Source organism: Eurytemora carolleeae, unplaced genomic scaffold (genome assembly GCF_000591075.1).
Source record: "Eurytemora carolleeae unplaced genomic scaffold, Eaff_2.0 scaffold659, whole genome shotgun sequence".
Classification (NCBI taxonomy): domain Eukaryota; kingdom Metazoa; phylum Arthropoda; class Copepoda; order Calanoida; family Temoridae; genus Eurytemora; species Eurytemora carolleeae.
This window is the reverse complement of record NW_019396552.1, coordinates 26,892-52,794: the sequence shown is the minus strand read 5'-3', so window position 1 is coordinate 52,794 and position 25,903 is coordinate 26,892. Positions and strand designations below refer to the sequence as shown.

The 25,903-nt window shown below is 31.9% G+C and overlaps 2 protein-coding genes and 1 long non-coding RNA gene across 3 annotated transcripts in view; all 3 read right to left on the bottom strand.

Moving 5' to 3' along the window:
• Positions 1–5,814: 5,814 nt before the first annotated feature.
• On the bottom strand, positions 5,815–20,253 carry LOC111705363 (homeobox protein 2). Its single transcript, XM_023477881.1, has 9 exons — positions 20,197–20,253; positions 19,211–19,392; positions 16,538–16,634; positions 15,598–15,925; positions 14,411–14,489; positions 13,284–13,787; positions 12,999–13,062; positions 11,450–11,502; positions 5,815–7,019 (listed from the first exon to the last, which is right to left on the bottom strand). The coding sequence occupies exons 1-7, from the start codon at positions 20,227–20,229 to the stop codon at positions 13,035–13,037; spliced, it is 1,251 nt and encodes a 416-aa protein (XP_023333649.1). The 5' UTR covers positions 20,230–20,253; the 3' UTR covers positions 5,815–7,019; positions 11,450–11,502; positions 12,999–13,034.
• Positions 9,508–25,903, bottom strand: part of LOC111705358 (voltage-dependent calcium channel type A subunit alpha-1) — a gene marked incomplete at its 5' end in the record, with an annotated part of 42,755 nt that continues 26,359 nt past the window's right edge. The window contains 5 exons of the mRNA XM_023477862.1: positions 9,508–9,661; positions 21,186–21,243; positions 21,565–21,720; positions 23,086–23,180; positions 24,131–24,182. Of these exons, the coding sequence (XP_023333630.1) occupies positions 9,508–9,661; positions 21,186–21,243; positions 21,565–21,720; positions 23,086–23,180; positions 24,131–24,182 (515 nt within the window). The remainder of the gene's footprint in view (positions 9,662–21,185; positions 21,244–21,564; positions 21,721–23,085; positions 23,181–24,130; positions 24,183–25,903) is intronic.
• Positions 20,648–20,890, bottom strand: LOC111705364 (uncharacterized). Its single transcript, XR_002765997.1, has 2 exons — positions 20,782–20,890; positions 20,648–20,713 (listed from the first exon to the last, which is right to left on the bottom strand). It is a non-coding gene; the product is annotated as an uncharacterized LOC111705364 (long non-coding RNA).

The window sequence follows — 25,903 nt, the reverse complement described above, 5'->3', positions numbered from 1 at the left end:
TTATTTTTTTATAGAATGTTTCTCATTTTAAAAAAGATTTTGATTGTTGATCTAATCCATCCTATACCCTAAAAGTGTGATTATATGTATGTAAAATCGTGCTTCAATGAACCGGCCTATCTATAAAACTTGTACATACAGGGTTACCCACAAAGGATTCGTCTTCAGAGACGACTGTACGGAATTTTCCTGTAGTTTTTCCTCCATTCTTAATTCATAAAGTTTCTGAATAATTTGATTAATTTTTGAAAACAAATTTCAGCATTCAAATATGATATATTTCTAATTGTTGAAGTTTTAGGTTGTCATTTAACTTCTCCTTTTCGGGTAACTCTTCAAGTGTACATAGATAATTTCACCAACTATGGTCTTTTTTGAAACCTTTACACTAATATCTGCACTGATTTTATCCAAGTTATCTAGATGTACCTTTTTATACCCTCTGAAGGGATTTAAACTAGATGTAATGTTAACTTTCTAATTTGTGGATTGTAAAGCGTCTACCAAGATTGAAAGAAACTAATATCAAAAACTGAATTAATATTATCCTGTTCATATTTCTGTTATGTAATACTGAATAAATGTGTTTGTTCAATCTATAGATGTAAAAGGCCGTGAGATATTAATAGTGTTAAGTGGAACTAAAAATTTGATGGAATGTCGTCTGTGTTCTTTCTCTTTTAAAGAAATGTTGCTAGAAACTGATATTTTTACTAAAATATTCGTTAAGAAGTCCAAGTCGGAGCTGAAAACTCGGCATTGTATACCTTTAAACCTGATTGCGAAATTTCGATATCCACCGACACTTTCGAAAACCTCTCTTTTGGATATCACTGCTGGGTACGACCAATAAGAATTAACTAATTGTAGATCGGTTCACATCAAAATTTTGTAACTGCTGATTGGCTGTCCGGCTTCAGTGCGGTTAATTAAGGCCTCTCCCTGAAAAAAATTCAAACCAGCATAGTTCTGATGTCGAAGATGTCTGGTAAACAAAAATAGACTTTTGACGCTCGACATCGACATGGGATAAACATAAGTGGCTTTGTATCCTATGATAATCGAACCCCGCAGGGATAATCAAATTTAATGTCAGCATTCATCCTCTAATTAAAAGTGCCAACATTGGTTATCTAAATCAATTGTTCAAGACATAAGTTCCGATTTCGGGAAACATTTAAGACTTTACCCTGTACCAGTCCACTTACAAAAATGTTTCAATATTTTTTAGATTTTTACAAATATGTCGAGGTTTCAACTAATTTGTCTCGATTTAAAATAGTTTTTTTAGATTTCGAGTAATTGTCGAAGATTGCAACAAATTTGTTTAGCTTTCTACTAAAATTGTCTGATTTCAACTAATATTGTTTCGATTTCAACTACGTTGTCTAGATTTCAACTAAATTTGTCTAGATTTCAACTAATTTCTCTAGCTTTCTACTAATATTGTCTAGATTTCAACTAATATTGTTTTGATTTCAACTATGTTGTCTTGATTCCAACTAATAAACTAATTTGTCTAGATTTCAACTAATGTCTCTTGCTTTCTACTAATATTGTCTAGATAACAACTAACATTGTTTCGTTTTTAACTACGTTGTCTAGATTTCAACTAATTTATCTAGATTTCAACTAATTTCTCTAGCTCTACTATTATAGTCTAGATTTCAACTAATATTGTTAAGATTTCAACTACGTTGTCTAGATTTCAACCAATTTATTTACAAATTTCAATTAATTTGTCTAGATTTCAATTAATTTGTCTAGATTTCAACTAATTTGTCTAGATTTCTTAACTAATTTATCTAGATTTCAACTAATTTCTCATGCTTTCTACTAATTTCTCTAGCTTTTTACTAATATTATTGTCTAGATTTCAACTAATATTGGTAAGATTTCAACTACGTTGTCTAGATTTCAACTAATTTATTTACAAATTTCAATTGATTTGTCTAGATTTCAACTAATTTGTCTAGATTTCTTAACTAATTTATCTAGATTTCAACTACTTTCTCATGCTTTCTACTAATTTTTCTAGCTTTTTACTAATATTATTGTTTAGATTTCAACTAATATTGGTAAGATTTCAACTAATTTATCTAGATTTCAATTTAATTTGACTTGATTTCAATTAATTTGTCTAGATTTCAACTAAATTTGTCTAGATATCAACTAATTTATCTGATTTCAACTAATTTATCTGATTTCAACTAATTTATTTAGATTTCAAATAATTTGTCTAGATTTAACTAATTCATCTAGATTTCAACTAATATTGATTAGATTTCAACTAATTTGTCTAGATTTTAACTAATTTGTCTATATTTCAAATATTTTTTCCTAAATTTCACTAATTATCTAGATTTTAACTAATTTGTGGGTTATCGATTGTCGAGTAACCTACCATTTTCAACCTAAAAGCAAAAATATTATGTCGTCTTCAACTAAATTTAAACTAAAATTTTGATATAGAATTTATCTTTTCAACCAAAATAACATGAACCTTTTATATTTTAAACATTATTTGCGCTAATATATTTTATGGTTTGACATATCTGTGTCCGAATTTAATGAATTTAAGCCGCGTCTCAAATCCCAAAAAAAAACGGTTTCAATTAAGCGCCGGTTTAAATCTTGAAAATTTTAATACAAATTTAAGTGGAAACAACAAAATTTAAGCCGCAGATTAAATTTAAATTGCGGCTCAAATTCTTTAATTTCGGCCTCTGGTCAAAACATTGTGTGCAAAGATAGGGATTAGAAAATCAATTAAGTTTGTGACATATACTCAAAACCCCTTTCTTCTAACACTGACAGGCCCGTAGCTAGGAATTTCTAAAGGGGGGGGGGGCTCAAAAGTTATAATAACCACAGATAAATTATAAGGGGTGCGCAGCAGTCAAAAAATTTGTTTGGCCTGAAAAAAAGTGAGGATAAAAATTTATGAGTGTAGACTAAAATCTAGATTTTTAACTTATCACACATTATAGATTATTAAGCTAGATATTTGTACTACTAAAAACTTTTGAATCAGAAATAGGGTTTCCAAATTTTTGTTCAATCTCTTTGGCGAAAATCTCGTTATGCCAACGGAAATGTAAACAAAAACGAAAATTTTCGTTCCTTTTCGCAAAAATTTTCGTTCACAAATTTTCGCAAAGTTCGTAGAAATTTTCGACCTTTTGTTCAAAATCTTATTTTTTTCGGAAAATTTTTCAACAACCCATTTTTGCGAAATTTCAACCTTATTTTACCAACATTTTTGTTTTTAGTAATGTTTAGTTCAACACTACACTAAAGGGTTACCCACAAAGGATGAGACTTCAGAAACAAATGTACGAAATTTTTAATGTTTTTCGAAAATTCACAATTCCCTGGAAGTGTAAACTTGTTCTGAAGACTCGGTAGACTTAATCTATCCTTTGGATCGTCATATATAAGAGTTTTCGGTCGTCTTTGCACAATGAGACTTAAAACAAAAATCAGAATCTTTTGCGTCTTTGTTTAATAATTCTTAAATCAATGAATGTTCCCTGCAGCTTTAAACTTATTTTTTCTTTGCTTAATCATTAACGAACTAAATATTTATGACAGAAAGCCAAGTTCAATCTTCAGATCTTCATAGTTTAAAGATTTTCAAGTTGTCATTTTAGTCGCATCCTTTTTCTGTATATTTTTCTGTATATTTAATGTTTAACATTAAACTGGAAACAAAATTACTTGATCTGAAAATAGAAATGTAGAAAATCACTGATCAACAATTTATTTCATAAATTTTTATGCATTGACGATTTCAAAACTGAACAAAAATTATTATTTCCCTTATTTATTAAATAACATTTAAATGGTTAAAGATCGACGTGAGACACATGAAACCTGATATATCAGGAAGACAATATTTAAACATATCGGTTGATTCAAGAAAATGTATGACTGTAAAATAATTTGTGGACCCAAATCTAAGCATAAAATATTCAGTCATAGAATAGATGAGAGGTATGCAATGAAATTTACATAAAATTATCATTCCAATCGTGTTGTTTGGGAAACCCAATCTTCTTGATGCGAAAAAGAAAAATTTCGATTAATATCGAACGAAAGTTGAACAAAAATTTCGCGAAAATGAGGTAAAAAATTTCGTCGAAAATAAATTGAAATTCGCGAAAATTTTTAACGAAATTGAACGAAATTCGTTCGTTCATTTTCGCAAATTTCGTTCAACGAAAATTTCGATGGAAACCCTAATCACGAATAGCCAATACTTATTTCTAAGTTCCTGTAAAGATCATAAAAAGCTCCAGCATGAAAATCTTCTCAAAAGTAAAATTTAAAAAAAAAATCCCATGCAAGCTTGAGGATGAGTGCATACAGCTTCTTCTCCTAAACCTAGCCATATTTTGTGTATAATTTAAATTTGTCTCCATGTTATTTTATGCAGTACGATGGTTCATTAGACAAAGAAGAGAAAAGGAAAAGCTTCTCAAAATACAAAAAAAATAGTACAAACCCTACCATTTCACAAAAAAGGATTGAAATAAAAATTCTCAAATAATTTATTTCAGAAAGCACTTATTTTTTTCTTTAATTTCATGCCTTTACACACAATATTGGTAACAAAATTAGATTTTATGTTATTTTTTTCATTTATTTTTCTTTCTTTGTTTTTTCGTTTTCTTCCTTTCATTTTTTCGTTTTCTTCCTTTCATTTTTTCATTTTTTTAATTTTTTAATTTTTTCATTTTTTCATTTTCTTCTTTCTTGTCTCAGAAAGTGTGCTCCCCCTGTGCACCCCCTTTTGGGGGTAGCTAGAGGGGGGACAGGGCCCCCTCTAGCTACAGCCATGAACACTGATACGACACAAGGAAACGCTTTTGCAACCACAATGTATATAAATTAATTCTGGAAGTTAAAAATTAGTTTTTAATGGGACTGTAGATTCAAAATCAAGTGCAACCTGTCTTCATAAAAAGCGTTCCATGTCAAATTTACAACAGTACCATAAATTATTTTGTCTGAGTATTAACGACGAATAAATTCTCATTTTTCTCACTGAAAACATAGTGCCGAGAGACGAAAATTTGAGTATATACAATACGAATGACATTTATGTCAATGACATCGTTATAAAATTCCTAGAATTCAGAATATTTTAGTACAACGCGCGGATATTTATATAAAAGGCTTCTTTAGATAAAAGTTTATTGTATAACGTTGTGAATCAGACAACCCACTCTGAATATTAGGGGAGGAGAATATGGATTTTCTTCAGGGGACTACTTAGGACTTTAGGAGAATAATACATACCTTTATCTAATATAAATATAGTCCTTAACCCTAAACATGCGGGGGGGGGGAGCTCCCCCCCCTACAGTTTTTTGCCCAAGCACTCACAATTCTGACACAATAACTTTGAATTTTTTTACTTTCAGAATAGAAATATAAAGGATATTTTGTATTATTTGTATTGAATAGGGTGGGGTACAGCCACAGGGCGGTAAAAATTCCCTGTCTAGAATAGCCCACAACTGTTTTGTGACAAAGCTACAGATCTACATTTATGAAAAATTAATGTAGAAAAAAGTGTCACTCATTATACCAGTCAAAAACAAAAAATATTCTTAACTTTGATTCGACCCTTTTTTGGCCTTTTTTTCAAACTTTCATAGCACTCAAGCCTTTTCTTTTTGGTCGTAGGATGCCACCCAAGACTATACATAGATTCAGACCACCAGTCAAGTTTTTAAAACAGTGAAAATACATATAAAAAAAAATAGTTTGATATAAATAAATCTAAAACTTTATTCTCTAAATCAATATTTTTAAATGTTTATTCCATATATAAAAATCTAACAAGGTTTAAGCATAAAAATAACTTGGGCAATTTCTGATTGTCTGAACAAATGTTAGTGTTAATTCTATAGATATAAATACTATATCAGCAGCTTAACACTGTTCTCGCACTGCTTGAAAAATCTTAAGATTTTTTATTAAAATCGAAAAACTAAATGCAGTTTAAAATTACGTACATAGTGTTATAGATTGAAAAACAGCATGTTCAGGATATCTCACAAACTTTTAGCAAAATAACTCATTTTGAGAAAAGTTATAGAGATAATTTTCTAAAATGTTATTTTAAATACAAAACAAAATGTTGGTAATTTCGAAATGTTTTTATTCGATATATTCTAACAGTGTAGCAATGTACCTGGGATCAATTATAAATAACATGGTTTATCGTTTACATACTTGCATATATAATATACTCAAGTTAATCACACTGTGTTAAAATTGCATAGATCAACACCTCAAAACATCTCAGCTGATCTTATCCACATATATTAGTGAAAGATCAGCTTATCCCCATATATTAGTAAAAGATCAGCTTATCCCCAATATGTTACTGCCATATTAGCTGATTCCCAATTGCTGAAAAAAATTAATTTATCCCAAACAAATTAATCAAAAATGTTAACACTAAGGACATGTGGTCATTATGGCTTTGAGATCAAATTTAAAATCTGCAAGATTATAAACTCAACCAAATTTGAAGACTTTTAATAAAACTTTTTTCATCTTGTGACACTGTTTTGAATAGTCTTTGCATGTATCACTTCAGTTCTTTGCTAGCATTAAATCTTATTTAACACAAAATTTTGCCTAACAAGACAGGGGGGCCGATGCATTAGACATAGACAACTTATAGTATGTACATTTTATTTGAAAACAAGGCAGTGTCTTCACTCCGCGATCTGTTCGTCAACGACCTTGGTTTCACAGCGTTTAAATAACGTAGTTCTCCGGGTGACGTTATCGAACGTTGAGGAAGTAAAGTATCTCTGACAGAGAAACTGGCCTCCTGTGGGTGAAACGACACGTGGGACCGAGATCTTGTGCTGGCTTGCCTCAAACCAGTTTTTATGTTTGGTTTGGCAGGCTCCACGAGGGTTGTTCGAACGCGGGCAGGTCGCGACGGGAATTTTAAAATGTTTGAGCTCAGGTAACTTGGTTTGGCTTCTTCCCTAAACAAAATATCGTTAGTAATAAGAAATTAAAGCTTTAAATCCTAAATAAATGTTTGAAAAAAGGGAAATTCTTCCAACATTTGATGTACACGGAGATAGAGTTTTATTTTTGAATCTTGTCACATATTTAAAAGTACATGTTACCCACAAAGGATGAAACTTCAAAGACGATTGTACCAAATTTATACTTGCCTGTTCCCTTATAGTTTTGATATCCCTGCAACTATAAAATTCTTGTTTTCTATGTCTAACCATTAAATGAACCATTTAAAAACCACCTTCTAGCCAGAAGATTTAATGTAAACTTTGGCTCTCATCACATTTGAAGAGTTTCAAGTCGTCTTTGCTGTCTTATCCTTTGTGGGTAACCCTGTACTTTCAAATATGTTACAATCGATTCAAAAATAAAACTCTATCTCCATGTACATCAAATGTTTGAAGAATTTTTCCTTTTTGTGGTAAATATTTTCTAAGTTTTAAGTGACTCTTCATATCAAAAGGGACAGGTCCGATTCACAACCGTATCCTTAAACCCTTTAAATCAGATAAAAATGTAAAATTATTTTCTCTATTGTTTCTATAGCAATAGATGCGCAGGTCACTTTTGTAGAGAAACCACAAAAGCAAGAATATGGTTAACTTATTCATACTTAGTCAACCAAAGCAGCGAGAAAACCATTGTGAATCATAACTGTCACTTTAACAATGGACGGTCACTTAATATTACACTTACTTCCCTCTTATAGAATTTATCAAAAATAATCACTTTTAACCCTATTCCTGCTGGGGGGGGGGTCAATTTGCCCCCCCCCTGTAGTTTTTTTTATAATAATAATAACATTTAATAAAACAAAACAATATTGCTTAACTTAAACACCCTTCCCCCCATTCCTTCCTAATTCCTTTTTTTCCCAAGCTTAGTTTTACATTATTTTTCTTTATTAGCGGACCACACGTGTCAGTTTCAAATCCCTTGAATGAAAATATATTCCTTTTCTTTCCTGTTCCAACTGCTTAAATACTATTTTAACACATTTTTCAAACTAAACTTTAATTCACTTTGTTCAGAGTCTAGATTTATTACTTTATTTATTATAAATCTGAAAAGAGTATATTAGGGAGTCTGGGAATAAATCATCATCATTGGAGTACTATGGAACCCCCTATCTGAGAGTATTATTTCCCTGTGATACAAACCTTATCTATCGGTATCATTTCCCTCCGATACCAACCTTATCTATCTGCATGATTCCATTCTAATACTAATCTTATTTATCAGTATAATATTTCGAACCATCCTTATCCATACATATAATTTCCCTTCGATACAAACCTTATCCTATCTGTATAATTTCCCTCCGATACAAACCATATCCATTTTGTGTTTCCTAAGCATAGTTATGCATAAGGATAACATAAAGATGTATAAAGTTGGACACCTTAGTTTAAAACATGAAATAGAAGCACATAACATCATAAACCTAACTGAAAGGGATTGTTCACTGTTTATGTAAGGGGGGGGGGGGCTGTCAGGTGAAAATTCATCACACTAATTTTTCAATGAATCCTAATTTTGTTGCTTTTCTGATTTTTGTTTTAAGAGTATTTAGAAAATACCATTTAATTCAACGATTCGACTATTTCTTTTTTATTTTAAGAGATCCTTCAATTTTAAAGGAGTACACCATTATCTCTGTTGAATCTCTATCTGAGCACTAAGGAGGACTTTTTTTGTCGTTTTTTTATATGAAATTTTTTTTATGAATTTGACTGATTTCGTTCATGGCTTAGAAGCATAAATGCCCTGAGCTGGAAACTTTAGAATGGTGGATATCGAGATTAAGGCTTGATCCTCTCTTTTTCTTAATCTCGAGACTAACTTAATCTTGTACTTGTATCCTGAAAAGTGTATAAAATTCAACCAATCAGAGTCGCGCATCAGAAACGGGAGGGACTCTCTAACTTTTGAAATACCGTTTTTTGATTTTTCTGTACTATATCCAAAAAAGAGTGGATTAAACAAGAAATTAAAAGTGTCCACATTAGATATTCGGATTAAGCATTCGGGATTAAAGGGATACCATTGTAAAGTTCCCAGCTCAAATGGAAAATAATTAATTTTAAGCGAGAATAATCAAGATATCTTATTCACAATTGATCACACAAATGTTTAAAGGTAAAGTTACATTAAATTACGTGTTCAGTTCCTTTTATAAATCATTTTAAATTAAATTCAAAATTAACCCTATTCCCGCTGGGGGGGGGTCAATTTGACCCCCCCTGTAGTTTTTTCTACATAACTCAAAAAGTATTGGTCTGAGGCTGTTGAAATTTTCTGACTTTTCTTACATACCCAAAGCCCTATTTCCCTCCAATCTAAATCTGTTAGTAAATATTCCCTCCAATACCAACCATATATATCCATATAATTTCCCTCCAATCTAAATCTGTTAGTAAATATTCCCTCCAATACCAACCAAATTTATCAGTAAAATATTCCTAGACCAACCTTATCTATTGGCATGTTCATCCTGATCAATCTCTTGTAGGCCATCTTATCTGGGCACTTCTTTCCGAATCCCAGGGGTGGATCTATATTCTTCAGGAGTTCCATAGCCTCGGTATAGTGGATTGTACCCCTAGATATAGTTTAGAGCTTGAATTTATTTGTAACTTTGTGACAGGGATATTTATTTTAATTAAATAATATAAACGTAGTTTAGATGAAACAAATGAAAACTGGTCATTATCTGGAATGTTTGTTCCCTTTCTTGAATACTTTTTACAAAAAATCATCTATTTTCTCCTACTTTTTTGTATTTGTTTCAGCAGAAAAAAATGAATCTTTTTCAGAAATGTTAAAGGAAATTTTTTTTTGAATAAGAATATGAAAAATTAAACGATGTATCAAAAAATATATACTTCTGTTTATACGGAGCTTTGGCTTAGAAAATATTATTATAGAAACCTTAAAGGCAATACAATTTTTTTTTTCATTTTTAAGAGTACAATAAAAATCAGATGAGTTACAAGGTTTCAAACTTTTTGATAATTTTTGTATGTTAAATGTTTGTATTATATTTCTTTGTATTTTTGATAATGTTTGTATGTTTATAGAAAATGCGGCACCCTTTAGACTCCCCTCCCTTCTTAAAACTAAGCTCCGCCCCCATATCCCTTGACATAAAGGAAAATCTGTCAGATTAGGATCAGGAAACAGAAAGTAACGGAAGTAAATTGTATAAATGAAATTCATAATTGATTTGAAAATATTGATTAGAATAATAAAAAAAAGAGAAAATAAGCTCACAGATAAGAGAAAGTATGAAAATTAGATTATTCATTTAACTTATTTGTGCATACTTATTCAAAACTACGGAGATTTGTTTTATCTTTTTATTTTGCACCTAAAATGAGATGTAATTAGGGGGGAGGGGCGGCCGCCCTCCCCAAGAAATTAGAAGGGGGCGCCCCCCATCTGCATAATGGAAAGAAAAATGGCGAATATAGATATTATGAAAAAAACACCAACATTTTTCTTTGGCGCTTTGCGCATCATTTATAAAAGAAATTACTATTTTCTCCTTTTCAATTTGATGAAAGTCAGTAACACTTTATTTATCCTCTCTCAAAAATATATATATAAATAACATATGAATATCAAGATAAAATAAGGATGCTATCGGCCTTACAGGAATTTTGCAGGCTACAAGAGACAACCCCCTTTCTAAAGATTAATTGGGTAGAGGGACAGAAAGACTATATATAGGAATTATGGTGCAGACGAAAGTACTTGCAGGAACTTGCAGGAACTACTTACTGCAGACTACTCAAACCAACAATAAATTGGGATATATATATATATATATATATATATATATATGGTGGATAAAAAGGACTACATAGTGAATAAATAATAAAAAATTGTTGTTATAGACTATAATAGGGGACTTTATACATTTAGATTAATCCAAAGTCTTTGCTAATTATAACTAGCAAAGTCTTTGGATTAATCCAGGGACTCGCTAAGAAACAGATAAAAAGATATACTATTAAATGTGCGGAAAATAAGATACTAGAACTCAGATGAACAGAATTTTTCTTTTGCGCTTTGCGCATACATTTAAAGAATTGACTTATATCGTTTATTTTACAGCTGTTGGAAGTATACATCTATTTTAGAACACAAGAACAAGACATGCAACAACTGAAAAATTGAAATTTTCTTCGCAGGGGGGGGGCTAGCCCCCTCTTTACCCCCCCCTCCCACTCTTCACAATTGAATTTCCTCCCCTCCCCTAAAAAAATGCTAGTTGCGCCCCCGCATTAAAAATGGATGTTGAGCCAAATCGGAGATGGTCACTTCTGGGGCCTGCCCCTTTTGTTTTGAAATGACCCTATATATAGTATATATATTAAATATGAACCTTGCTTCCTCGGTTAGTGCTTGACACTCCAGCTCTGCTAGCTGTAATTCATCCTAATCCAGCATACACATTACACAACCCGTAAACAACAACAATAATCCAGCATACTCCTTACACAATCCGTAAACAACAACAATAATCCAGCATACGCATTACACAACCCGTAAACAACAACAATAATCCAGCATACTCCTTACAGAACCCATAAACAACAATAATCCAGCATACACAGTACACAACCCGTAAACAACAACAATAATCCAGCATACTCCTTACACAACCCGTAAACAACAACAATAATCCAGCATTCATATTACATAACCTGTAAACAACAACAATAATCCAGAATAAACGTTAAACAACCCGTAAACCACAACAATAATCCAGCATACACATTACACAACCCGTACACCTACAATAATCCAGAATATACGTCCCGTAAACAAAAAAAATTACAATAAATAACAATAACAATAACAAGAAAAAGAACAAGAACAAGAACAATAAAAATACCAATAACAATAACACGAACAAGAACAAGAACAATAATAAAAACAACAATGACAATAAATACCAATAACAATAACAAGAACAAGAACAATAAAAACAAAACCAATGACAATAATACAATATTGGATGAAATCTGAAATCAACAAATTAATTAATTAGAAACAACTCTGAGAAAGCTGGCCTTGTTCAAACAGTGCACTGCATACTATTATCATAATTTCATCCTTCAGAATTACAGAGCCGGAAACTTAAGACAGAGTATTGTATTGAAACCCAGTATCTAAAACCCGGTTTCATGTGAGGTCCGGCAGTTTTGTAGAAAACAATATTTTTGTTAAAAAATATTATTTGATATGGGGTTTTACATTCTTCTTTATCTTATGATTTCTTAAATTAAAATCTACATAAATATATAGAAACCAAACAGAAAACTCGGAAGTTTCGTTCAACGATACTCTTTTAAATTTCCAGATCAGAAGATTAGATATACCAGTGTATATCTAATTATACTGTATACATAAATACAAGTAGGGATGGGCATTATTTTTCAAACAATCAGAATTTTATCTCTCAGAATTAAAATAAATAAGTTTTACAAATTCTTTAGAAATTTTAGTCTAATAAAATTAAATTTGTTTAAAGGAAGGTATGTATTAAGTTTTTAAGGTCAGAGGGTCCGGTAGAGTTAGTGTATTCCTGTGAAGTACTAGAGGCATGGGCTTCAATTATATATATATATATATATATCTATATATACTTTGCATCACATTGCTTTCTATGATAAGTATAGCAAAAACATTCAAATGTGAATTAATGTTATAACTTCCTAAACTTGAATAACTACTTTTGACTTGTTAATCTTATGTTGAAAGAAAATTCCCAAACCTACTGTACAGTGTACAGTGTACAGCCTGCATCCTATTTTGTACATTATTTGCACAAACAATAACGGAGTGCATCCATGTCAGAGTTTGTATAAACGATGACATCTATTGAAAGCATGATGTTGGATATGAATGAGCATGTGTAATGTGTATTCCTTGTTATTGTATAATGTACCGGCCCCCCTCTCCCATCAGATCCAATCTACTTCTTGATTCCCTCTAAAAATGAAAATAAAAATGAAATATTTAACGTGCAAATTAAAAGTATAAAACTGTGGGATAAAAAATGAAAATATGTAAACAAATTTTTATAAATTGGTTTTAAAGTTTTAGACAGAAACTTTCTGGAGAAGATTCCAAAAAGTTTATAACACATCCAGCCAAAAAAATATAGCTCTAGATATTCTGTACAAAGCAAAAATAAAAAAAACATAAATTACCTGTTAAAAAGACCCGTAATGCCTCCCAGCGCCCCTCCAATCTTGCTCCCAAGCTGACCAGCATGGCTTGGAGCAGGTGGAGGAGGGGTCTGGGGAAGGCTACGCCCTAAACTGTGAGATTTTCCTAAAACTGGCGGCAAAGTCCTTGGACCCCCATTGTAGTGCGCCATGTTACCCCCAGCCCGGCTTCCATCTAGGCAGGTCGGCGAGGCGTTCACCTTAGGCATTTGGAACGGTAAGTTTCCGAAGAGCGCGTAGCTTGGAGACCCATTCAAGGCAGAGGATTGGCGAAAGGATAGTGTGGACGGTTTGGTAGGTGTGAGTGGTTTGAGCCGCCGGTACCGGTCATGCCAGTCCTCTGGTGGGTCTGGATGCCGGTCAAAGGATTGAAATGGCGCAAGGTTGTGTGAATGCCCAGGTGGATTGTGTTCCTCAGGTAGTGATGATTGTCTCCATTGACCCAGCTTGAGAGATGAAGGTTTGTTGGGTATAGGTGGCAATCGTCTGTTAAAACTGTTTAATTAGGCATTTATAAAACGATCAAACCCCGGCCTTTTTATGAAAGTAAGAAAATGCGGGAAGAAAATCTGCAAACTTTGTATTTGAGAGATTTTCTCTTTTATAATCCATAATGGTATAAACTAACAAACCTTTGTAGTTTTTAGAACAAAGGAAGATAATATCATTTGGCTCCACCATCCTTTTTGTTTATTTTAAGAACTTAATGGATATAATTAATAAAATATTTTTATTTGTAAAAATCTTTTTAAAATCAGACATCAAATTTAATATTTTTCTGCGAGTTTGGTAAAAACAAGTTCTGAGTGAAAACAACTGTTTTCCTGGTTTAAAAAAGTTTCATGAGAAAAAGATTTAGTAAATTACAGCGAATCCAGGAAGCTGTAAGATTAAGCTCTACAGTACTAAAGTCAAATAATATAAATCTGAAGATTAACCTGTCTAAAGGATTAAACACTGCACCAGTAAATACAAAAGGGTAAGCTCAGTTAGCTCAATGCTGATAAAGGGAATGTTTCCAAAATTATAATGTGGAACGCAAGAATTAAATTTTTTTTAAAAATTTAACAAATTTAATGGTACGACTTGTTTGGTTGAATCAAACATTCCTGTGTTGTCCATTTTGTCTGCCAACCAGATTAGGATGACTACTGTAGGTACCAGTTTCTTGAGCATATCCATTATATCCTTAATAAACAAAACTATTCAGCTATTTAAATGTAAACCCTTGTTTTATCAACTGAAAATATTACTCGACATTTTCCCCCGATATCTTTTCTTTTACAGGACTGTCGAAGTCAATTTAGGTAACCCTCCATTGAAAGACAGGCATGTCCGATTCACATCGTTAATTTTAAACTGACAATTAATATTGAAGATTTCGTTTGTTTTTCAAGCATGAACATTGCTAAACTCTGAATATTTCTCCATAAATCCGCAATTCACTTTATAGAAAAATCACAATTTAAAAAAGTCAATTATAAAAGTTAAAAACGACATATTCATTAATAATATTACAATTATTTTAAGGGTACCGTTGTGAGTCAGACATGTCTTTACATTAATCACAGAAAGCAAGCTTTAAAATATTTTTGTCAGTTTTTGGAATACATTCAAATCCAAATATGACTTTTATCATTTCTAATCCTGGTTTTCTTTATACGCTTGATCAGAAACGTAAATTTGAAAGCATTGCAAATTCTTTTTGATCTAGAAGACAAGAATATGATTTATAAAACTTATATTGAATACGGGATGGATGAGATTTATATAATTTAACAAAATATTTCTTACATCTGTGTTCATTTAAAAATGAAATTAATTAAAACAGAGGTTGAATTTAATGCATTTGAGCTGCGTCGTTGAACCACCTATTGCCTGTTCAATTTGGAACCATTGATTCAAAGTTAAAGATTCAGTATGGAATTGAAAAGGTGATTCAAATTTTAACTGGGTGATAGGCAGTTTTTGATAAGAAAGGAATATATATAAAGGGTTGTTTTTAAGATGATTGTTTAAGAATTTTACCCTGAAAAGAACAACATATTCTACTATTAACAAATGAATGATTTTCTAAGTCTCAATTATTAATATTGATTACTTCAGGATTCAAAGCTCTTAAAAGTAAACATGTTATATATATATACAGTGGGACCTGTAGTAGTGGAGTAGGAAGACGACATTAAAGCATTTAATGCTTTTATAAAGCTATATTTATATAGCCGAGGGAGTAGGGGCTTATAGGAGCAAATCTATTATATAGAAAAATAAAAGATTTTGAAAGTGAAAAGTATACCTGAATAGTTAGGGTTATGACCCTGTTTAGTAAAATGGTCCCTCTCAGTCCTATCACTGTTTACTGTTATATTTGATTTTACTCCTCCGAACGAGGAAGGAGTTCCGACAGGAAATAAATTCGGAATGGATTGGAGGAGATTCTGTGGGGTTGGGATTAGACTTGGTTTAAGCTGAGGGATTTCTATACCACTCCCAAGAGTGGAAGGCATTCTGGGGGTTTGTGGGAGACGCCGGTGTAAGTTATTAATGTTGTTGTTGTTATTATGATTGTTGTTGTTGTTGTTGTTGCGGCCCCAGTCATCATTATAATCGTCTTCATTCCACTCCTGTAATAATTTAGAAAATGAGATCAAGTGTGGCAACAGAGCTGGAAGATTATTAAATGGACTTCAGTTAAACTTATTCTCCACTAGCTGAAGATTAACTGATTTCTCATAGGTTAAACTTTCTAACTTTTCAGTTTTAACCAATGAATAAACGTTTCGAAATTTTAAAGGGGTTCGCGACCAGTAAAAGGGAGTTCATTATAGTTTTTAAAAAAGCTTGGGACAAAATATACTTTTAGTTTTTAAATAACGCCCTGGAAAAATATATTTTTAGTTTTTGGATAAAGCTTGGGACAAAAAAAATATACTTTTAGATTAAGCTCGGGACAAATATACTTTATGATAATGCTCGGAACAGTTTTAAGGTAAAACTAGGGATAACACATATTTTTAGTTTTTAGAAAAAGCTCAGGACAAAATTTATTTAGTTTTTAAATAATGCCCAAGAAAAATATATTTTAAGTCATTTGATAAAACTCGACAAAAAAAATCAAATTTAAAAGACTAGAACTTTCTTGATAATGAGAAATTTTCAGTGAAAAAACTTTTTGCTCTGCAAAATAAAAGGGTTGTAAAAAGTTATGATTTTTTTTCTAAAAGAATTATCACTACCTCCTCGTTCTCCCAGTCATTTTCATAATTTCTTCTATCATCATAGTGACCATTATACTGAGCCTCAGGTCGTCTTCGGTTCCGCAGCGCGCCATTTCTAAATTAATCAACTTAACACAAATCCGCCCGCAGTGTTCATTTTGATCGACAAATTTAAAAGAAAGATGAAACATGAAAACATTTATCAAATTTATTTAAATTCTAAAACGAAATTCAGTGAAAGGGCAAAAAGGACTCCTCCAATTTTTGGATTGTAGGATTTGTCTAAAACATTGTATGCAAAGAATTAAAATTTAAAAGTGGTGGTAATATCTCATATTTTCTAATAAATTGGGTACACATTTCTTTTCAACTAATACTTCTGAAGACCACTGCCTTTAATCCATGTCCTATACAACGTCGAAAGTTGGAAAATATAAAATCTTGTAAAAGTTTAATAAAATATGATAAATGACAAAGTTAAGGCCCGGCTCCCAGCTGTCCTTTTATCCTCTCTCTACTGGACACTCCTTTTATCGTAACAACTTAGGACTGTCCAATATATACACAAACAGACAATGTGTTAAGATAGATAGATAGTTCTCTAAATGGGGCCGGGGGAGGGAGGAGAATAGTATTAAATCGAATTGCTTGCTAAGTAATTTACAATGTCACAGACGTATTTTGATGTTCCTAGATGTACTTTTAACCCCGATCTCATTTGGGATCATAAATGGGATTTTATGTACCCCTGGACTATGTCTCTCTCATGAAGATACCCTTTAAGCCTCAAAGGGACCGTTCACTTATTTGGATAATTTCTTGGTAAACTAATATCCTATTAGCTATTTATTGGTATTAGTTTTACTTTTCAAATATATCCATGGCCTGAGAAGTAGCAGATTTATTTCTAAGAATTCCAGCGTAATGGATGAGACCTCTTGCATGGACACTATTTAAACGTTTTTATTTTCAGTAACAACAGCCCAATAAAATATAAAATTATCATATTTCAATGACATACTGTGTCGGCTATTTTATATAATAAAATATGAAAACTTTTGATTGTAGAGTTAGCAAGAAATTTACGTTGTTTGTACGTATTCAAACATGATTTAACACGTTTATACAAAGACGACCCTCTCTCTCCGTCAAACCGGTTCCTAGATTTCAACTCTTCAATAAATCAAGGGGATTCCTGGGGAGGTAGAAAAAACGTATCAAACTGTCAAATGTTTGAAATAAGTTATATTTTAAAGATAGACAATTTTAAAATAAATTTGATTGCCAGTCATGCATTCCCGAGTTCATTTCAGCAAGCTTGGATAATAATCAATTTGATGTTTTTATTTAGTAAAAAACGTATTTTTTAATTTGAGGTACAAGATATCAATTGCAGTATACAAAAGAGTTTTAAGCAAAAAAGATTAACAATTCTCTAGGTATTCACTTTAAAAACGACGATTTTTGCATCTTAAAATTGAAATCAAGGGCGTATACAGAAATAAATGTAGTGGGGGCAAGATTTGCGCGAAGCGCAAAAATTTTTTTTGCCCCCCCTAGGAGCTCCTAGGGGGGGCAAAATTCGAACTGTAAATTCATAACACTTGGCTTCTTGGATATCAGGCATAAGTATAAGATACTTAAAAGGCACACATACAGTCCAAATAATTACCTTCTAAGCATTGTTCTAAAAAATCGACATTTTATTATACTTTTATAGGTATATTTAGTATTTAAACTAGAGATAGTAAAAGACATTTTTGAAAATAAAAACTTAACTTAAACTTAAATTCTATGAGATGAAAAGAAGTACAAAGGTCCAGAAAATAATTATGACTTGTAAAAGTTTCTGTTGTGAAAAAAAGTAGGAGTACAATTGCTGCAATCTAAGAATGAATGATAACTCAAGGCTTATAAATAACAGTATTTGATTCATGATAATTATTAATCAGCAATTCACAGATACCAGTCACAACGGCAACTTTTAACAGACTCACATCACTACTAAACAAGACTAGCATATAATGTAAAGTGTGTGAGCTGTACAAATGTATGCAGACTGTGTGTTCTCTGAACCCAACTAAACTCTGTGTACTCTGTGAACTTAAAAGTTAAAATTAGGTTAGGTTGGTTAGGTTAACTTGGTTACAGCATGAGCACTGCACTGTAATTATATATATTTTAAAATTTTGTTTTTTTATAATAATCATGAAAAGCAAACTTATTTTTTTTGATTTCTTCACTTTTCAGTTAAGATTTGAAAAGTGTGAAAGGCTTGCAGAATTCTAGGGGGGGGCTACGCCCCCCCCTTTACAAGTCTAGGGGGGGCACTGCCCCCCATGCCCCCCCCCCTGTATACGCCCTTGATTGAAATGGATATGTCCAGGGATCATACTGAATTAGTGTGATTAAAAAGTATAACTAAAACCAATGAATATCTACTAGGCTATTTAGTTTACACTCAAATTACCCAAATAAGTAAACGGTCCCTTTAATCAAATTAATAATGTAGGTACTCTCGCTCCAACTATGAACAATTCTGACAATTAACTTTCTTGTTTCTGAAACCAGAAAGCAGGGATTTTGAAAATAATGGGATTTCGACAAAATTTAGGGAGCATTTGTGAATCGAACATTCACCTCTTAAAATGGAGAGTCACTGAAAATTACATCTCTTTATCTAGAAAATACCTTTGTTGATAATGTTCCTGCCCCCTTCCCCTGTATCCTGTATCCTGAGCCCCCCTCAGCTGATGGAACTGATCCCTGGTCTCCTCCTGATCCTCATCCACCACCTTCCTCTCCACCCCCCTGCCCTGCTCAACCTCCTTGCTCACGTCCACAACCGTCTCACCGTCCGGTAGAATACCGTCCTGCAACAAAACCAAGGTTGTATAATAAGGTTGGTTACTCTCGATGCGATCCAATGTACGGAAAATGTCATCTCCTAAGATGGATGGATAACAACCTCAAATGACGCCACTGATTATAGAGGTGGGAGTGACGCCATATAAGTTTTTCATTATCTATATTAGGAGACGACATTTTTCGTACATTGGAGCGCATCGAGAGTAACCAACCTTGTGATATAACCTTGAACAACATGCATTCATCAAAAGTTTGGAAGCTCTAACGCAAAAATTATTGAGAATTTTGCCAAGTACTTCTTTAATACCAAAGCTCAAAATGCTACATATCCAGGGCTACGAAAAATTGAATTATTATTCACTTAAACATTTTAGATTTAAACTTTTACGGAACTCCAGTCATAGAGTATTTATCCTTGAAACTCAACTTTCTTAATTTCAATAATTTGATTAGAGGTTGGATGAAAGTTTTGCCTGCGGCTGAGTTAAGTAAATATGGTGAAAAAACACGTTTTCAAGGAGTTTCAGATATATGCATTTGATCTTTTCAACATGAAGCAAAATCAAGGAAATAAATATAGAAATAAAATATATAATAAAACGAAAGAATACAAAGACGACATGTGTTGGTCTCAAATTATAATTTTAAAAAGCTTCCAATAAAATAGAAAAACAAAAATTGTGCAGTGTACACAGACCCATTTTACTTGATAAGCATATTTTAAACAAACAAACAAAGGAACAAATCTTTGCATAAAAACATCAAGTTTATTCTATTCCAAGGTTAATGAGTCCCATTGTATGTTTTACCTTTTCCATTTTAGTCGCCATTTCTTGTTCCATTTTAGCAAGGATCTCAAGATTGCTAAACCTAAACAGAAAATAAAATATGTCAATTATTCTAAAAATAACATTTTAAACAATTGGTTCCATTGATAAAATTAAAGTTTCCAGAAGTAAAACATTTCTTTCAAAACGGCACTTATAATCTACAACTTTAAAACTTGATTTACTTATTGAACACATTATATTTGAAATAATTCAATGGTTACTTCATATAAAAATTTGGCTCACATTTTCACGATCGGTCAAAGACCTTTGGAGTTCTTTAGATGGAATTAAATTAATCCAGAAAAGATAAGGATTAGAGGTTTCTTTAAAGATTATTTATATTACAGTTTTGACCTCAATCATGTGAGAATTTGTTTTTTTTGCTTTAAATAAATATATATATATTTGTTGTTGTTTCAGAATTCCAAAATNCATATTTCATAAATAAGAATTCCTCCATACAATTTTCCAACAGTTAGCTTCCCTGGACCCGTCACTAGAAAACCCAGATTAACATAAATTTAAACATTTTAATATTCTTGTTACATTTTTCACTTTGCTTACATTCTTCCGTTGGAACAAGGAGATCAATTTTGCCGGCTCTAGTGATCGGCCAAACCTTCATTATAGTCGCTCTGAGCTCAAGATCAGCCTTAATATAGTTGTTAGAGATCAATTTTTTGAAGAATTTGATCAATCGATGATCTATTTAGTGGACAATATGATCAACAAGGTTTCTGGAATAAGATCGATGGATTACATACAATGATGACAACTTTTCTATTTAGGTTTTGGTTTCTAATTAGCTTTTTCAATTCCAAGTTTACAATAACAATTGAACATTACAGGCATCTATTAATTGACAGCTTCTCTTTGTTTTTATGTTCATATATATCCAATCTGTATTCAAGCTTGGTAGAAATCAAATTTTACTAAATTGTTTTAATTGTAAAATTTAAAAAACTTACGCTCCACTAGGATCAAACTCAGCCCAGGCTGTGATAAATTCTCCAAGATGATGGGAACCTTGAAATCAGGGTATCAGTAATTATTACATTTATATATACTTTGCTTGTCCTGGTGTCTGTTTGTCCATTTGTATCCAATAAACGTCAAAGCGGCTAAACTGATCAGGCCAAAATTTTGTTTGGGACCTCACAAGACATCAGGGAAGGTATGTATGAATGCTTAAAATTATAAAAATTGTCTCTAAAAATTTTGATTTCGTAAAATTTTTAATCCACGAAAAAATTATAAATCCGCAATTAGGGCCAGAGCGGTTGCGCTTGAAAATTGACGGTGTTTTAAAAGGTAAGACTGACGGTATTATAATGCTGATAACCCTGCCTAGTATACTGGAGTCCCTCGTGAGGTAGTCGAAGTTGTCCATGATGACCGCAACGAAGAGGTTGAGCATGATGAACGAGCAGAGGAAGATGAAGGAGACAAAGTACAAGTAGGTCATGTTGGATCCACAGTTCTGCTCCGGATCCAACAGCTCACCTTCAAGTTTAAAGGGACTGTAAACGTAATTTCAAGGAATCCAACATTTTTAAGAGTGAATTGTCCGATTTACAACGGTAACCATCCAACCTTTGTCTGAGTAACAATGAGACAGATATAGTTTTCTTAATTCTTTTAATTTCTTTTACTGTCCTATAACATAAATGCAACAAGTCACTTTTATACAGAAACCACAAATAATAATATCTTATTCAACCTTAATCAGACAAAGGTTCAAATGGTACCATTGTGAATGATGAATCGGAAGTTGTTGCTTGTTAATGGAAGGTCCCTTAGGAAACCAATTCTAAAGGTTTATGGAAGAATAGCTAACATATTGGTAATTAACTAATGGTTTAATATCAGATTTGTGTTAACGTTAAAAATACAACGATCAAAGACGTTACGACTTCGTAAATTCGCATGTTTTCTGAAACATTCTAAATAAAAATACAAATATGATCCTTTTGGGTAAATTATTTGACCCATATAAGTTAATATTTAAAAATATTTGATAGCTTGCCGTCGCATGGAGATATTTTAACTTTACTAAAACCTTTTTAATTTCAATCTCATGATTCTTTAATGTATTAATATTCAAATCATCATGTATGTATTGTATAGTTTACTGTTTAGCAACTTCGAGGTTAATTAGTTCTTACGTTATATAAAAATTTTTACTCAAAATAAAAGAAAACAATCTTGAATTTCATATTTTACTTAATTCATTTTATTTTAACCCTATATTGTTGGATGCTAGCTAATAATATTAGGTTTATAGGGTTGATGAGAACTAATGAGAAATCTTACTAGATTACAAGATAATTATAGACTCAGCTTCTTAATTAATGTTTGATACAAACCTATCAAGCGTATACATCTTGTCTATATGTAGAGAAAAGAAAAAAAACATATCACGCTAATATCTTGACGTTTAAATTGTTTACATTTACATAGGTTAAACGTAAAGAAGATATCCCAAAAATGTTGTATTTAAAACATCTGAAGTATTTTCAGAATTCTTTTGTATTGAACTTAACTGAAAGGAAACCACACCTAACAAAAACTCCAGCAATAGCAAAAATATTGGGGAACTCCTAGTGATATGTTGGTATTTTTGTCATGAAAAAGGAAAAACGTTGTCTCCAACTTTTGAAATGACTATTATAAATAAGGATACATTTACTAAAGTTCACATGTCAAATATGCAGTCTGCAGAAATTAAATAATTTGAGTCAGGTCTAGACCTGGCTTAACTGCCTAACGCCGGTACAAATTTTAACCACCGATTTTTATCCTTCCTTAATTTTTAACTTTGAATCTTTGGTTTAAACTTGAACCGAAGTAAGTAGTTTTTGTCCAAACCTGTAGTCTTATTCCTTTCATATGCTCGTTCATCACAAGGTCTCCCCGCCACTCCCGCCAACATTATATCTGGCCACGCCTCACCGGTTGCACATCTAAATATATAGCACATTAATCTAGCTAACTAGAAAGAGTAGATATATAGTATATTAATCTAGCTAACTTAATCTTAATCCTGATATCCACCATTCTAAAGTTTTCAGCTCAGGTTACTTTATGTAAAACGCTCTGTTACTTTCTGTAAAACGTTATTTAAGAATTTTACGTAAACTTTTTGTAAGTTACTAGATGTAAAACATACTATGAACTTTGTATTCTGTAATAAGTAAAAGTAAAAAGTACTGAACGGTGAACATTTACTAAGGTATATATGTACAATATATAATACAAATTTACAACAGCGTAGCATGTACTGTGTACCGTTTGTCCAATAAAGGAATTATCTTTTTACCAATGTTTGAGCACAATTTGTTGCTTAACCTCTCATTTCTTATACTATAATTAGGTAATTCCTCCCCAAACTAATTACTCACTAATTACATAGACTCTACTTTCATTTCACTTTTCTTTTTACTCTTTTCATTACTCACTCCTTCATGTCCTTTAATTCTTATATCGTTTATATTAATTTCCGTGTAACTTGCCTTAGAAAATCTATTATCTATTATTTATTATTTATTATTTATTATTTATTATTTATTATTTATTATTTATTATTTATTTTATCTATTATCTATTATCTATTATCTATTATCTATTATCTATTATCTATTATCTATTATCTATTATCAATTATCTATTATCTATTATCTATCATTTATTATCTATTATCTATTATCTATTATCTATTATATATTATCTATTATCTATTATCTATCATCTAATATCTATTATCAATTATCTATTATCTATTATTTATTATCTATTATCTATTATTTATTATCTATTATCTATTATCTATTATCTATTATCTATTATCTATTATCTATTATCTATTATCTATTATCTATAATCTTTCATCTATTATCTATTATCTATGTTTTACCTGAACAGGAGCATCAGGCTTTGAAAGATGTGACGGAAGTTATTATGCCTCTCTATACAGTATTATTTATCAACAAAATGCAGGAGTGTGAGGGAAGGCCATTTTAATTTAATTCTGAAGCTAGAGTGTAGTTCCAAATTTAGATAGCTTTACACGTTTCCTGGGACCAGATTTAATGAACGATTTAATTTAATGAACCACGCAGACATATTTAAGTCAATTCTCTTTTGAGCGCCGATTCAATCTGAAGAGATGCGATTGAATGACGTCTACGTAGCTCAACTATGTCTCGCTGTTTATTAAATCTGGTTTCTGTTTTTTTTTTTACTTTTAGAGTTAAATTTAATGTATAACATCATGTACATTGTAAAATGTACAATCATTGGCAAATAAAACCAATTTTTATAATTATTCCCTCTAAACAGTAATTGTCATTTACAAATTTTATTTGTAAACAATAGAGATGCAAGCTTCCAGGATTTTAAACAGCTAATAAACCAGTTTTAGTTTAAACCAGTTTTGAATTAAACAGGTTCTTCATTTAACCATTTGAGTGGAATTATACTTTCTAAACTAAAGCTTTACCTTCTACCCAGCAAACCAGCCCAACCGGAGTTGGCACTGTCAGAAATAACCCTTGTTCGAAATAGCGAACTTACCAAAAATGTTTGAAACTATTAACATGTTGATCGAAACTATTAACAAGTTGTTTAAAGTTACTTTTGTTAGAAATTACTATCAGCAAGCTTTTGGTAGTTTTAAAGTCGTAACAAAATGCTAATGTTTACTTAGCCATGAGAGCCGATGGAGACCTTTATCTTGGAGACACAGTCCCTTTTTACTAGCGACGTCCCTGTTGATCAGAGGACTTCCTATTTTGTCGGTGACCTACACTTTTAATTGGAGAGCTACTCCTTTTTTATAGGATAACTTCCTCTTTAATCAGAGAGACACCCCTTTTACCTGAGGCCTACCCCTTTCATCGGAGACCTATTCCTTTCATGCAAGAGCTACCCATTTCATTGGAGAGATACCAATTTAGTCGGTGGCCTACCCCTTCATCAGAGACATGCCCCTTTTATCAGAGACCTACCTTTTCATGGAGACCTACCCCTTTCACTTGAGACTGCCCCTTTCATCAGAAACCTACCCGTTTCATCGTATACCCACCCTTTCATCAGAGACATAACCCTTTTATCAAATAACTATAACCCCTTTTATCTGAGACATATCCCCTTTCATCTTAGACCTATCCACAAATAGATTCTTATAGTACAAGAGGTGGCAACATAGAATTTGTACATTCTGTATTCTTACGTTGCAAGTGTTAATTCAGTTTTTGTGTCCGACAAAATTATTAAAAAAGAGTGATAATTTTAGAATTAAGTGCTTATCTTACAGTGAAATAAGGGCAATTTTATGTGTTTTTTTATTTTTTGTTTTTACACTTTTTATTTAATCTTGAAAAACGTGTCAACTGATGTGAGAAAAATTTCGTTTTACTTGTTATATTTGACTCTTGTGAAGTCGTGAACTACCCCTTTCATAAGAAATCTACCCCTTTCACCAGAGAACTACACCTTTCATCAGACACTCAGCTCTTTCATTAGGGAACTACCCCTTTTAACACAGACCAACCCCGTTCATCAGACACCTACCCCTTTTATCAGTGAGCATCCCCTTTCAACGGAGACCTACCCCTTTTATTGGATAGCTTCCCCTTTCATCAGAGACCAACCCCTTTCATCAGGGAACTAACCTTTTCATCGGAAA